Below are 16,584 nucleotides of genomic sequence, written 5' to 3'. Positions count from 1 at the left end.
TTTGAGTGAATCGTGATATTCCAAGCATAGTTCTTTCGATTCCTCTTTGAGAGACCCAAATAGCGTTCTCATCTTGTTTATGTAGGGCCCAGGTCTCTGAGGCATATGTTAATGCAGGAAGAACAGTGGAATTGAAGAGATGTGCCAAAATTATAATATAATTTAAATATATAATATAAACAATATATTTAATATATAATTATATATCATATTAATATATTATATTATATTATAATTTATAATATATGATATATGATATAATTATTACATAATGATTATATTAATATATTAATAAATATATTTAATATATAATTAAAATATAATTTATTAAAAATCTCTTGTGTTGTAAAGGATTCTCTTATTCTCTCTCATTCTCTCTCTTTCTCTCTCTCTCACACACATACCCGCACACCACACACACACACACACACACACACACACATACACACATACCCCTAAGAATTCACAAGATGTGTAGCTTGCAAAAAAGGATACCAACATCCCTGCCCAAACAGGTCTGGCAGGTGAAATTTCATGTATTGAGCAATTATTCAATAAGATCTTCTGTTTTTAATGTAATGAGGACCACTTATGTTACAAAGGGAAATCTACTTTATTCTCTCTGTGGGTTCAGATTTTATTGTCAACCCAAAGCATCTGAGACACACTCAGATTTATGTTTGATCAAGTATTTATTTGGCACCTTGTAGTTTAAGCAAGTGGACCGAAAACTAACCATTGTACTTTTCCTTCAGACAAGATGAGGGGAGTCAAGAGCTTGCCCAAGGGGCTGAGCACAGGCTCTGCTCTGGTATGGGCACTCTGTGTCCTCTTTGGTACTGCTCAGTGCAGAGCTGGCAGCTCCAGCAATGCCAGGTGTGGTCCCTATAAAACACACACAACAAGGGAGTTATCAAGGCTATGTTTGCTTAAATATTTTTCTTTTTAGGAGAGTATTTTAATTTTCAAAACTCATTGCTTTAAACTTACTAGACCTTCTCTAGGACACAGAAGGGAGAGAATGCCGAGCATCAGATTGCTTTGAGGTACTAGGAAAGTGTTTTTATTATTATAAAAATGTGGATAATAGAGATAACCAAAAGAAGGAACAAGTGGATTCCTTACTTCCTAGATCAAGTTAACCACTTTATAACCTTGTAGAATTTTATGTGCATATTAAGTGTCATATTTTATATTTTGTTTATAGATATATAATCACTAAGTGATTTGTTCAGTTGTCAGTAAGGTTGATATTATTGTTTCTTCTGTGTAGATCAATATTTCCCAAATTGGGCAATATTGGCCCTCTCCCAGGGGCATGGAGGACCCTGGGAGATAAACGATAGTTTGGGGTGCAATTGGGGTTCCTTTCTGGTTCTTTACCCAAATAAGGTAGATTTCCAGGGAACACTAAGGAAAAATTTTCTTTATTTTGAAAAGTTGTAGTTGACCAAAAAAGTTTTAGAACCTCTGGCCTAAATTATTGAAATGACTATGTTTAAGTGTGAATTAAATATGAGACAATATTTCTACATTTAAAATATACATAGATATATATATCACATTATATATGATGGATGCCAATTAATCTGGGCACTATTGCTTTTGCTCTGATAATGTAATCTCCGAGGAAATTGTCCCATTTAATTAATGACATAGATGCTGTCCCTTATGAATATTATGATCACTCTCATTTCGTTATTTGAAAGTTTGCCTGTTATTTAGTTTTATTATCCCAGTTCATATTGACTTGATTATGAACTATGAATAGAAAAATATAGCATTATCATTAGTAGCTCTTTCTATAGGAATTGCTGATAAATATTTTAAGTATTTCTAACCATGAAGCAATTGGGCACATAAAGTCATTCAAGTCATTAAGAACAAATATGACTGGGAGACTGAGGAAAGATTCATGGAGAAAAAGACAGTTGAGTAGGGGCTAGAAAAAATGATGGCTTTATGGAATGATGAAGGAAAAAATAATAAAGAAGGAAAGTAATAGAAAATAAAACTGGAAAAATTCAGAAATCTGATATTGAGAATTATTCACTGACGTCTGAAGAAGCTCATGCTTCATTCTACAGGTACTCTAAAATGATTAGAGGAGGATTTTAAGCAAAGAGTGATGAATCCCCTAGAGTAATAACCCTGGAGTGTGTCCCAGAGGCCAGATTGTAAAGACTAGATCCTAGAGAGGAGAGGACATTTGGGAATCACTGCATGTCAATGTTGTGGATTGTCTACAGGCATTTCCTGTTCACTATAGTAGCTCTACCAGCTGGTGAGGAGACTCTTTCATTGAAGTTCCCCTGGATTTGATCTAACTTCATGTCTTTCAGTACTTTCATGGGGGACCAACCCAATTCTTATGTCTCTTCTCCTGATATTGGGTATATGTTTGCATATATGGAAGGAGTGTTTATATTGCTATAGGTAATGCTAGCACTCCTGATGTAAGATTGTTCATATTTCACCATCTCTTTCATACCTAATTAGTCATGAAGTTGCATTGGTCTTAGATACTTTTCTATGCATTATACACAGGCTAGAGACATAGCCAGTCAAACATTGCTTTTGCCCTGCTGGGATGTAGGATAGCAATTGCTACCCTGACCTAGCAGCATTTGTTGGTATAACAATTTCCTTACAGGAGAAGTTAACAAAAATGTATTTGCGAACCGTATAGTCAGACACCTTTTGCGAAAAGCATTGCCTAAGTTTATTAAATAATTATTTCCAAATTACAAATGCAAATATACTGTTATTTGGCCCTAATTTCAGTTCACTTAAAAAGATCACTCCTACGCATACTAGTTCTTTTTCTCCTAAGTTATGCTCGTGTTCTCTCTTGCTGTTCGACAAGGTGCCCACGACGTTTTGCAAGGTTCAGTACATTTCATTCCTCCTCTTGCCCTGTCTAAGTACCTAGGCCGTGCACTTGTAATACTTTTTTGATCTGGTTAGACAGTATCATTTGGTAACTTTGACTTTTGTTTTCTCTTTTTCGCTCATGTGTTCTATGCTTCTATTGTCTGCCTTAGCCTCCTGTTGACCAGTTCCATGTCTTACCTGAGTTTCCAATGCTCTGTGTCTTTTCAGTGATTGCTCCAAAGGATTAAGCCCTCTCAATTCCAGGGGATATACTCTGAGGTACTCCTGGAATCTCCTCTGAGTTCCTCTTGGGCAACTTTTGGGCCGCTTTTTTTTGAGCGGGGGTGGGGGGCACATTCAGCTGTGCTCAGGGCTTACTCCTGGTTCTGCAGTCAGGGATCACTCCTGCTGGGCTCAGGGGACCATATAGGATGCTGGGAATCAGACCTCAGTCAGCTGCATGCAAGGCAGGTGCCCTGCTGCTATATTATTTCTCTGGCTCTAAGATCACTTAAAAAATAATTACAACCTCTTCCCTCTTCCATTTCCTATTCTTTACAACTTTCTTTGACATCTTCCTCCTTCTTTAATCAAATCTTCAGTGAAGGTTCTGCTTCTATGGTGTAATACTTTCTGGTATAATAGACTTAATTTAAGGTGAATTTAATGTTATGTTTATTCTCTAATTTATCTTTTTAGGGAAAAATGACTGACTTCCAGGCTGATTGCTAGCAGTAATGCCATCTCTGTGAACATATTTAACCAGTACTGTGTATAATTTTAAAGCAGTCATCCCTGTTCTGTACAGAGAGTGCTTTAATTAAGTCACAAGGAAATATATTCAGTTGAAAACAGAAAGAGAAAAAATACATGTTGTGCTTTCACAGGAAACATTAATAGCTCAGGTGGAAGTGTATTCACTTTCACTGAACATTTGCTGGAGGATACCACCTGTGCTAAGTTATGTGGCTGGAAGGTAGTAGAAAACATTCTCTGTTAACGAGAACTAACAGTTTAGTTGGAAACTAGTGATCGCAGTGAGTGCCATAAGACTGGTGTGTAAAAATAATCTTAAGGATGCAGGTAGGAGCATGAAAAATTCTGAGCCAGTTCAGGAAAACTCTTGGAAGTGGTGAGACTCTCTTAGTCTGAAAGCAATGAAATGCCGAAATAAATGAGCCTTCACAGGTCAGAATTCCACCTGGTTTGCAAGCTGTGAGAGGCCACTTTCAGCTCACTTATCAGATTTATCAGTCATTATACACGAACTCCAGGATCTTGGAACACTTTACCAAACTAAGGATCCAGATTGTGTAGAGAACAAAAGCATCTCTGAGGTGTGGGAGAGCTTTTCTTGAGAGGTCAGAGGTCGACGTTTCCCATGTCACACTGACACTTTTCTTTACAACACGATAGCAAAGCAGTAACATCTGTTTCTGTGTGTCTCTACTAAGAGTACATTGAAGGGGACAGGCAGGGGCTCAGTGCAGCCTGTGACTGGTAAGGAATTTCATATGGAGAAAATTCCGCTCTGTGGTTGTGAAATGAGGGAAAAGAGGAAGTTACTTTTATTACTATGGCATAAGAGGCCCCTCTGCCCTGGATTCCTCTTTCTCTTTCTAATTTGTAGCCATTTCCTGACTGACTTCATGTTGCACGCCTTTTCCTAAATTGCCTTGTGCTTGAATCAGTTAATGACCTGGACTGCACCTGGGCTCAGACTACTACCTCACACCCAGCCTGGGGAAGACCTATGGGACCAGATGAAATTGTTCAAGCCTGTGTTCATCTGTCACTGGGTCTTTGCTAGGCTTGCTCAACTCATTGTCTTTGTCACCATGACTGAGTTCAAAGTGCAAAAAAGGGTACATAGATGATAAGCTAGGATTGGGCCCTTACCCACAGGCTACTATCTGAACAATACCTTCTAATCACTCTTTCCCTAGAGGCCTGGAAACCAAAGGACAAACTGTTTAAGTACAGCCTTTCCTACTCAGCCACTCCCAAACACCTTCCTTGCCTCATTTTCTGAATCCATCAGAGTTGTATTATCAAGTGATTCAGGAATTTGAGATTTACTGAGCTAATTACAGGGTTTGGAAAATAGTGATTTCTGGTATGTGAAACTGTGGCTAAGGTTGCAGATTCTGTACTTCACATTCCAGGTTTGAGATGGTCCTAACTGTCCTCCTGAAGAATGGGGACAGTTCACCTTTGCTTGTGTTGTAAGCAGATGATAATTACTTTCGGAATGTAGTTTGTTTAAAATGATATATATTGACAAGTAGTGCTCATAAATAGCAAGTATTACTTTGGGGGAGTAATAAGACAGGTAACAATTACCTCTGGACTTTCTTCCAGATTTTGTAAATTACCTGGTAATGTCTTTTGAGTTTACTTTTTCATGAAGAAAGAGATGTGTAGGGGTGAGGGTATGACAGCAAGTTGGGAAATAACTGGGGATTAAAGAGAAAATTATATTTACTTGATTTGATTTTGCTACCAATAAGAAATTTACTTGTTTTTCTGAAGTTCAAATACTGATATTGCCCAGAAAAATTTAGCAGGTGATAGCACAGCAGGTAGAGCGTTCGCCTTACAAGCGGCCAACATGGCCAACCCGAGTTCGATTCCTCCGCCCCTCTTGGAGAGCCCGGCAAGCTACCGAGAGTATTCGATATGCCAGACACAGTAACAACAAAGTCTCCAATGGAGACGTTACTGGGCCCACTCGAGCAAATCGACGATCAACGGGAGGGCCTTTACCTTTACCTTTACCTTTATTTATAATTGCTAAAAAGTTGAACTGCTTACTCTTGTTGACTGAAACATTTTTGCTTCCATTAATGCTTTATGTCCTTGTATTTATGTTAAAAATTCACACACAAGTGAAAATGGAAGAACTGTTGATACCTGACTCCTGTACCCTTTTTCCACTTGAAATCACATATTTAGATACTTTTGACCCCGTGGGAGAAAGTATTATTTATTTTTAAAAAAATGGCATTAAGAGGACAGAAAAGTCCTATCATTAGTAACATTAATAATATTGTTCTTGATATTGATCTTGTCTCTAGTATATTACATTGATCAGAATAATTAAAACATTGAGGTTGAATGACGTAGATCTTGCTCAGCGCCATTGTAAATTCTTACTGTGTTCTTTATTGAGACAAGTATAACAAAAACAAAATGACATAGGTATTTTTTTTATAAATCATAGCAAGTCCATGAGATTCCCTTAAGTTATATCTGAAAACTGAAAACTACATGTATTTAATATTTACATAGATATTAAACTATACATGTCAAGACCCAGAGACTATTAGTAACTTATAGGGAAAAGAAGAGAACTAGATACTTCCATACCACAATCCCTTCTAGGAACCTTCTATGACCGTGTATGTATGTGTGTGTATCTGTGCATATGTCCATAGAAATCTATCTTTGGAACTATTAGTTATTCTATATTGCAGATATCAGTCTGCCTTCATACGAGCTTGTTTTGGAAATACCAAGGAAACTCCTGAAGGACCCACGAGACCTAGCAGTAGAGCAGCGCTGCCTTGGAACTCAGTGCCTTGGTCCTCTAGCATCAGGGAGTTCTTGCTGAAGCTCTAATATTAGAAAAGCATTTTACTAAACAAGTGAATGCTTTCTAAAGAGAAAAAAGGTGGGATATGTGTGAATTTAAATTATCTGGGTCTAATATTCCTCGAGCACTGGAGCAATAGCACAGTGGATAGGGCGTTTGCTGACTGAGGTTCAATTCCTCTATCCCTCTTGGAGAGCCTGGCAAGCTACGAAGAGTATTCTGCCCACATGGCAGAGCCTGGCAAGCTCCCCGTGGTGTATTTGATATATCAAAACCAGTAACAAGTCTCACAATGGAGAGGTTACTGGTGCCCACTAGAGCAAACCGATGAACAAGGGGAGGACAGTGCTACAGTGCTAATTTTCCTCACTTACAAAATGTCACTAATGATGACTACCGGTTGTTTTAAGGAGTACATTAAGGTGCAATGTGTGACGATACACTCTTAATGCTTTCAGCTCTGTCTGTGGAATTGCAGATATAGATCTAAATCCTGGCTTTGCTACTTAAGAGCTGTGTAACTTCAGGCATTTAATTTAATTCTCAGTGTCTTCTCAATGAATACCTAGTAAGCACTCAGTGAATATTTGCTTTTATTATTAAGTTATAAAACTATGTAGATATTAGCTTTTTGATGAATTAATCATAAGGCATCAAAATAAGAGTGAATGGTGTCTCTAAATTTTTAAATTATAACAGCTGATTTGAACAGTTTAGTGAAATGCTGATTAACACAAAAATGGACAGTTTTTAATCATTTAATCATTTTTTTTCTTAACAAAACGTTTATTGGTGCCCCCAGTACCCACCAAACAGCAGGCTCAGGGGTGAGACGGGCGAGGAGGGATGGTTGCTGATGGGGATCGAGGGAGGCCGGGGCACGGCAGGTGGGAGGCAAGTGGGGGCACCCAGGGGAACGTGAGGGCGTACCCTACGCTTGCGGGGGCCCTGCGGGGTGAGAACCGAACATCTCCGACGCGGAGGGGCCTTTGAGGGTCCCAGGCCCCTCCTGGTCCTGCTGTACAGCTGCGTCGTGCTGGTAGGGACTCCGAGGGAAGGGCAGGGATGTCCCAACACAGGGCTGCCTGAGCACTGGCACTGCTGGGGCCCCTCCAGAAACAGCAAGACAAAAACCAAACTTTCTCCCTTGAACACTCCGCAGCACCGTTTACAGGATATTCCAATGTACTGCAGCTTAAACTGCCCACTCCCACCCCACACCTGCAAAGGCTCAGCCCAGCAGTAATGCCCACCTGCCGGCAAGGCGGAAGTCTGGCGTCCCTGGGCTCCTGGGAGTCCGAGCGGCCTTTCCCCGGCTCCTCCGTGTGTCCACAGGTCTGTTCTGGGCAGGGCGGCCTCTCCCCCGGCCGGCCGCGGAGCTGTTCATGGGGGCCGCCTGCGGGCTGGAGCTCAGGGCCCTGCGTGGCTGCCACGGGCTACTTCCTGCCACTTGTGGTTTCTTTTCTTCCCTGGACCCAAAGTTTCGGGTGCTAGCACTTCATTTTGTGTCATTGAAGGGCTGTGTTTTATCAAGTTATTGATAGATGAGAATCAGACACAGTGTTCCAGCATCAGTTCCACCGCCAGGATCAGCTTCTCTCCACAATATTCCCATGCTTCCTCCCTGCCACCCTGACAGGCACAGTTCACAGTTCGGTGGTTGTGGTTTAAATAGTAAGGATATTTTCAGTGTTGAGTCTGTGCATTGGATATATAACTGTACCACTCTCCACATTGCCAGGATAGCTGGGGCCCCTGAAACACACTCTCCCCCCCCCCCCCATTCCCCCGCACCTCTCTTTCTCGTTTTTTTTCTGCTTCCTGCCCTCCACCTGCTCAATTTCTTTCCTCCTCAGACCTTCCTCGCATATGCTAAGATCTAGGCATCCCTACTTCACAACCACATTTCATTATCCAGTTATCCTATATGCCACAGATATATGACATCATCTTGTGTTTGACCTTCTTCTGACTATTTCACTCAACTCAATATCTTCCAGTTCCAACAAGGTTAAAGCAAATTGCATGTGACAATATATTTATAGGTTTAAGCTAAAACTGTGATAATGTTCATTTTCTTTAGAGAAGCCTTGAACGAATTAGGTAATTCTAAACACCAGTGTTTTGAGAATATGGATATTTTGTATCTATTAAAATGCATAAACCAATTAACATAATATATCACATCAGTAAAAGAAAAGATAAAAATCATATGATTATATCAGTTGATGCAGAGAAAGCTTTCGACAAGACCCAACACCCCATGATAAAAACCTTAATAAATTAGGAATGGAAGGAACCTTCCTCAGGTTAGGGATAGCTATCTATGAAAAGTTCACAGCCAGTATTATCCTTAATGGTGAAAACCGAAAGCCTTCCCACTGAGATCATGCACAAGACTATCCCCACTCTTATTCAACACTATATTAGGATTCTTGGCAATAGCAATCAGTCAAGAAAAGGAAATCAAAGGGATACAAATTGGAAAAGAAATCAGATTATCTCTACTTGTAGATAACATGATACATTGAAGACCCTGAAGAGTCCACACAAAAGCTCCTAGAAACAATAAAACAGTGTATCAAAGCGGCCAACTACAAAGTCACTGCACAAAAATTGTTTGCATTCCTGTATACAAGTAATAAATCAGAAGAGGAAGAGATCAAAGAGTATCTCATTTAAAATAGTATCAAAAAACATCAAGCACCTCGGAATCAATGTAACAAAAGATGTGAGAGGCATATACCACAAAAACTTCAAAACACTCAGGAAAGAAATTGAAGATCTTAGGGCACAGAAAACAGTATATGCTCATGGATTGGAAGAATCAATATTGTCAAAATGGACCATCTTACCTAAACTACTATATAGATTCAGTGCAATCCCTATTCAAATTTGGACAAAATTCGTGAAGATTTAGAACAGTCAATTGTAAAGTTTATGTGGAATCATAAAAGACTCCACATAGTCAAAACCAAAATGACAAACAAGAAACTGGACTCTCAGTATCTAACTTGAATCTGTACTATAAAGCAATAGTAGTCAAAACAGCATGGTACTGGAATTAAAAACACTCTGACCAATGGGTCAGATAAAACCCTATATATATATGGTCAGCAAGTTTTTGACAGAGGAAATGGAATAAAGACAGCCTTTTCAACAAATGGTGTTGGGTTAATTGGATAACCATGTACAAGATATCAAAGCAGGATCCATATGTCACACCTTACACAAAAGTAAACTCAAAAGAGGATCAAAGATATTGAGATCAGAACTGAATCTATAAGGTGCACTGAGGAAAATTAATGCTCTAAGACCTAGACTTCAAAGGAATCTTCAACAATATGATGCCATTGGCAAAGGCTACAGAATCAAACAAATTGGTGTACATCAAACTTAAAAGAAACACAGGGTAAAACTAAACCGCTGAGTGTGAGAAAATATTTGTACTCAACACATCAAATAAAGGGTGGATACTCAGAATCTACAAAGTACTCAAAAAGATCAACAATAACAACAAAAATTCTAAAAATCTTATCAAAAAATGGAGAGAGGAAATCAAAAGACACTTCTTGGAGGACGACCAACAAATTGCCAACAGGCAAATGAAAAATGCTCATCTACACTCATTATTAGGGAAATCCAAATCAGGTCTACAATGAGATATCATCTTACACTAGTGAGAATGGCACATAGCAAAATTACTGGGAATAATCTCTGTTGGTGGGGATGTGGTGAAAAAGGAGTCCTTATCCACTGCTGGTGGGAATGCTGTCTGGCCCAACCCCTATGAAAAATAGTATCTAGAGCCTCAATAGACTGAAATTTGAGCTCCCATATGACCCAGATATTCCATTTTTGGGATTTCAATCTAAAGAACATATGTATACCATTATTGATTGGTACAGTAGCTAACCTAGATGTCCAAGGACAGACCAGTAGATCATGAAGATGTGGCATATGTACATAATGGAATACTACACAGCTGTAAGGAATGATGGAATACTACACAGCTGTAAGGAATGATGAAATCATGCAATTCACTGCAACATGGATGGAACTAGAAGACATCATATTAAAATTAAATGGAGTAAGTCAGAAGAAGAAGGATAAACACAGAATGATATCACTTATATGTGATGTTTAGAATAACTGAATGAGGGAATGCAATGTTTTTTTTGTTTGTTTGGTTTTAAATGAGAAAAAATAGGGGTCAGGTCAGAGGATTAAGGTACAGAGGGGGTGTTAAGGAATCATAGAGCCAACCATCCAAACCAGAGTCAACATCACTGAAATTAAGAGACACAAATTTTAACAACCAAACTTCGAAAGGTGCCTATAAAGAGGGCAGGCTTGGCAAGGGAGTCGGGGGCATGTGGACTGGAACATGAGATCATTGGTGAAAGGAACTTGACACTGGTGGTGGGATCAGTGTTGTAGTATTGTATGTCTGAAACTTGGTCATGAATTAACTTTGTAAATAATGGTGTTTTAATTAAATTTTTTTTAAAAAAATCAACTTTTATTATGGTTATCGATGTCTATATTTGAAAAAAAGTTTTCATTGTTTTTTATTAGTCAACTTTATCTCCAGTACTTATTGTATATTTTTCTTTCAAAAATTCTACTTCTGCGCCTTCTAGGGTTTTTTTTTTTTGCCCCACTAGGCTATCTCCTTTCTAATTCATTTTATGTTCTTTGCCAGAGATACTTATCTAAAGCTCAGGTATTCATTTTGTGCCCATTTCTGATTGCTGCTTAATTTTTTGTAGGATTTCTATTCTTCAAACATTTATGATTCCTTTCTGCATATCCTAAGCTAATATATTCTTTCATAAAGCTTATTTAATTCTCATTTTTAAGTGCTGGGACTCAAACCCAGTTCTTCATATATGCATAGCAGTAGCTCTTCTTCTGGACCACACCTCTGGCTTATAAACATAGTCAAGTTCATTTTTCTGTAGGCATTAGCTGGTCTAATGTAGAGTATTTGTTATGCACTGCTAACTATGGTGCTACTTTTGTCATCCTCTATTGGTTGTCATTTTCAAAGGCATTATGTGTATCTTTGAATCCCTGGAGCTTTCCCATTTCTCAGAGAAGAATTAGTATCAAGAACTTCCTAAACATCTTAGAGAAGGGTAGTGAACATGATCTCTGTGTTGCTCCATGCCCTTCCTTTTTTACCTTTTGGGTCACGTTCAGCTATGCTTAGGGGTTACTTCTGGCTTAGCACTCAGGATTCACTTCTGGCAGTGCTCGGGGGACCATATGGGATGCTGAGAATCGAACCCAGGTTGTCCGCGTGCAAGGCAAACACTCTACCTGCTGCCCTATTGCTCCAGCCCCCATTCCCTTCCTTTTGATCATTGAAATCATTCGTCCATTATTTCTTTCTGCTGAATGGACCTTGTGGTACACTGAATTGTCTGACTCCAAATTTGTTATCAGATAATTATGTCCTCCAGAATAACTAACTGTCTTTTCTCCTAGTCCAAGAACTACTTGCGTATTCTCACAAGGAGTGGAAAAATAAGGTGCTGGTATAGCAGCTGGGTCACAGGTGATACAGTTCAGCTGAGATTTTCAGATGGTGGAAGAATAGTATCTTACAATTTGAGCTGTGTGTCAGAGTACCGTGGGGGAGAGGGGCTCTATCTTTGATTGTCTGGTTCAGTATATCTGCAGTGGATCCCATTAGTTTTCCATTTCTAGCTATTTCTCCCTCTCATTATATTTAGAAGCACATACATTGTTGCTAAATACTATTTCATAATGAAAGTGGTCTGTGCCTTTATACCATTCTAAGGCTGCTTCTGTAGTTGATTTAGCAGAAAGTCTCTACCAAAAGTCAATCATTTCAACACCCAGTTCCATGAACTATTTGTGCTTTGATCTTTTATAATTCCTCAGGTAGAATTTAAAACAACTGTAGGAATATTCTCTCCAATTTCTTATAATTTATTTGTCCCTTTGTATAAAGTATGAAGGTACTGACATTGCTATAAATTAGCTTTTGTTTACTTTTGGGACCATACTCAGTGGTGCTCAGGGTTTACTCCTTGCTCTGTGCTCAGAGATATCTCCTGACAGTGCTCTGGGGACCAGATGGGGTTCTGGGGATTGAACCTGGGTCAGCTGGATGCAAGGCAAACACCCTATCCAGTATACTGTCTCTTGTCCCTACCTTGATATAAACCCTGTGAAGGTAAATGCCTTCTATTTTCCCCTTCCTAGTGTTTAGCAGGGCTGGAGCGATAGCACAGCAGGTAGGGTGTTTGCCTTGCATGCAGCCAACATGGCCTACTGGAGTTCGATTTCTTCGCCCCTCTCGGAAAGCCTGGCAAGCTACCGAGAGTATCTCGCCCTCATGGCAAAGCCTGGCAAGCTACCCGTGATGTATTCGATATGCCAAACACAGTAACAACAAAGTCTCACAATGGAGACGTTATTGGGTCTGCTCGATTTGCAAATCGATGTACAATGGGAGGACAGTGACAGTGACAGTATTTAGCATAGTGCCTTGTGGCCAAGCATTGCCGCTGGTGTGGCACATCTTTTTCCGTGGCCCACTTTGCCATCTCTGTGTTTCCATCCTCTGTTTCTGTGGACTCTGTGCCCACCAACTTGAAATTGTAATTTTTTTTCAAGGTTAAATTTGAACTTCTGAAGTCACTTAACTCAGAAGATCAAAACCTGGAATTGCCTGGAAGTTTACATACTTAGCAGTGGCAAGCACCTGGTGAGTCCCGGTGTGAAGTGTGAATGTCCAGCAGCCCTCCCTGGGGTCTCGGCACACAGCCCACAGTTCCTGTCACATTATACTATGGTAGCACTTGCCCCTGGAATCAAATCTTTGACTGGTTATTTTGTTTTTCTTACTTTGTTTATGATTTTATCTTGGGAGAATTTCCTTAACAATTACACATGAACTCATATATCTTATTCTGCTTCTGTGGAACTGGCAAGTGTGTAATGATTGTTCAGTTAATGAATGCTTGGAAATGAATAAAGGAGTATGAACTTCGTAGTCTGAATGTGTAAGTTTAAATCTGACTTCTTCACCTTCCAGCATGTGACTTTGAGTGTATTATTCAACTTCTTTAGATGTATTCATAAAAAGTATTCAAATTAGTATCTCTTTGAGTCTGTATGAGGATTCAATAAAATAATACTTGTAAAGCACTGAAAATGATTCTTGGCACAGATAAATGACAGTCAAGTGTCTGTAAGAAGTAAAAAAAATAAATACATTGATATTTTTCCATTTCAGGTCAGTGGCCCACCCCGGCCCTGTCTCATTGTCCTGCTGCCTCTGGAGTCCCAAATTTCATTGTTTCATGCTTTGAATCCCACCTGCTACCCCTTTGTTCCTAGTAGACTGGCTCACATCCAACTTTGTGACTGCTTCTGCAACAGCAAGCAACTTTGCTTATACCATAATCCTCTGTAGTTAATCCACATTAGTTGCTTTAGATACCCTCGCGTCCATATTTCCACTATTATAACTTGGGACCTAGCACTACCTCTGCCTCTTCACATGGCAGGGAAGAGAGCCAGAAGTCAGGTAGGGCCTAATACTGTGAACTTAACATCAGCTACCCACTCAGATCATTTGGAATCCAAAAACTCGGCCATTCGCACCAATAAATAAACTAACAATAACGAGAAAACAAAGAAATTTGTGTGCTTCACAGATAGAGACAGAAGTCTAGATATCTAAACTCTTCGTGCTACTCTATCTTAGAATGGGAGTCCTCAGAATGATAATGGACATGAAGTAAGCATATAAAAGGAATTCATCTTTTAAATAAAAATTGACACAAAATTTAAAGAATTTATCAAAATAAAGTGAACAAAGTAAGGAATATGGTAGCAAGTCACATTATCAGAGTATAGCAAGTTGAAAACAATATCTGCAAACTCCAAGACAGAAAGAACACACATTACTGCAGGAGAAGATGAAAAATAAAGGAATGTAAAAAATTATGGAGGATATGTAAGATACTTAATGACTAATAACAAGAGGAATAATCTCTGAATCACAGATACCATTTCCTCTGGAGAAGAAAAAGAGTAAGAGGTAGAATGAATGGTGGAGGAGGTAATAGCCAATATCTTGGCCAATGTGTAGAGGAAAACCTGTACAAAGAATAAGCTTAGAGTATTTTTTTAAATAATATGACAAGACACACATTGTATTCAAAATGGCAAGAATTGAAGAGAAAGATTAAAGTAGCATGAGAGAAGCACCATTCACAAATTATCTCTCAAAATGAAACCCTGCAACCAAGAAAAGAGTGGAATGATATGTGGAATGATATGTTAAAGTTCTTTTTTTTGGGGGGGGGTCACAGCTGGCGATGCACAGGGCTTACTCATGGTTTTGCACTGAGGAATTACTCCTGGTGGTGCTCAGGGGACCATATGGGATGCTGGAAATTGAACCAGGTCAGCTGCGTGCAAGGCAAACTCCCTACCCGCTGTACTATCGCTCCAGCCCTGATATATTAAAGTTCTTAATTAAATAAAAGACTTCAACCTAGAATTCTGTACAAAACTGTCATTTAGATTTAGGGGAGAGATAAAAAACATTCTCACAAACACAGAGCTGGTGACATTTGCTGCATCTAAACCAACTTTGAGAAATACCGAATGCTCTCCTATAAAAGATTCACTTGATCACTTGACATGCTGTTACTCATCGATTTGCTCGAGTAGGTGTCAGTAATGGTTCCATTTGTCTCTGTCGCGTGCTAATATAGCCCAGTGCATCTGCTTGCTACAATAACACGAAGAGCATCAAACCATTGGTTCATTCAGGGTCTTGAGGAAGAAGTCTGACATCTTGTAGGTGGGCGACCACGCAATCTTTTGATGTCCATGGAATCTAGTCGGTAACGGCTCTAGTCCAGTGGTCATCTCCAAATTGCATTACATGTCCAGCCCATCTGTTTTTTGATGCCTTGGTAAATGAGACAGTGTCCCTGATTCTTGATCGTCTATGAAGGTCAGAACTCTGGATTCCTTCTCTCACTTCAGTGAAGCATGATACTTCAAGCATAGCTCTTTTGATTCCTCTTTGGGAAACCCAAACAGCGTTCTCATCCTGTTTTCATAAGGTCCAGGGCGCTGAGGTTTATGTTAACACAGGAAGAATGGTGGAATCAAAGAGATGTGCCCAGAGCCGGAGTTTCTTTGTCCTCTTAGCTATTTCTTCAACTATCTTGAAGACGTTCCTAGCTGCTCTCTTCCTCCTGCACAACTCAGGTGCCAGGTTGTTCGTCATGTTGAGTTCTCGACCTAAGTACACATAACTGCTGCATTCAGAGATGTTCATTCCATTGACAGTGAATGGAACTTCAGGAAGGAGTTTGTTTCTCATGAACATTGTCTTCATGAGATTCAGCTGCAGTCCGACCTTTCCACACTCATGGTCGAAGTCGGCCAGCATTTGTAAAGCTTGGCTAATGTTTGGTGTTATTAGAACAATGTCATCAGCGAAGCAGAGGTGGTGTAGTTGCCGACCGTCTATCTTCACTCCTATTCCTTCCCATTCCAGTCATCTCATGACGTTCTCGAGGGTGGCACTGAAGAGTTTCAGTGAAACAGTATCACCCTGCTGAATCCCTCTCTTGACATGGATGATCACGTGCTTGTAGAATGGTGAGATCCTGGTAGTGAACCAATAATATAGCTCATGAAATAATTCTGATGTATTGAGTTTGAACACCCTGTTTGGCTAGGGCTTCGATGACCACTTCAGTCTCAACAGAATCAAAAGCCTTCTTTAAATCAATGAATGTTAGACAGAGCGGCATCTTGAACTCCCAAGAAAGCTCAGTGAGCTTGGTTATCATGTGGATACAGTCAATCGTGCTGAATCCTTTGCGGAACCCGGATTTCTCCCATGGTTGTCCTTCATCTAGAGTTCTGCCGATCCTATTCAGGATGACTCGAGTGAACAGCTTGTAGACGATGGACAACAGGCAGGTCGGGCGATAGTTGCCAATGTCATGGATGTCTTTCTTCTTGTACAGTAGAATGGCCCTGCTGGTTTTCCATTGGGATGGAAGCTTGCATTCAGACAGGTAGCGTGTGAAAAGCCGAACCAG

The 16,584-nt window shown here is 39.7% G+C and overlaps 1 protein-coding gene across 3 annotated transcripts in view; it reads left to right on the top strand.

The window, feature by feature from the left end:
• The window catches only part of SUGCT (succinyl-CoA:glutarate-CoA transferase), a 1,062,570-nt gene that overhangs the window by 572,035 nt on the left and 473,951 nt on the right, over window positions 1–16,584 (top strand). Inside the window, exon 14 of one of the 3 annotated variants that reach the window (XM_056113531.1) lies at window positions 13,121–13,345. The exons of the other annotated variants lie outside the window; for them this stretch is intronic. Within the exon in view, the coding sequence (XP_055969506.1) occupies window positions 13,121–13,195 (75 nt within the window). The 3' untranslated portion in view covers window positions 13,196–13,345. Of the gene's footprint in view, window positions 1–13,120; window positions 13,346–16,584 lie in introns of those variants that run through there. 3 annotated transcript variants of the gene reach the window in all.

Source organism: Sorex fumeus, unplaced genomic scaffold (assembly GCF_029834395.1).
Source record: "Sorex fumeus unplaced genomic scaffold, SorFum_2.1 ptg000020l, whole genome shotgun sequence".
NCBI classification, from domain to species: Eukaryota; Metazoa; Chordata; class Mammalia; order Eulipotyphla; family Soricidae; genus Sorex; species Sorex fumeus.
Note: the sequence above shows the minus strand (reverse complement) of the source record. Positions and strands in the feature narration are given on the sequence as shown.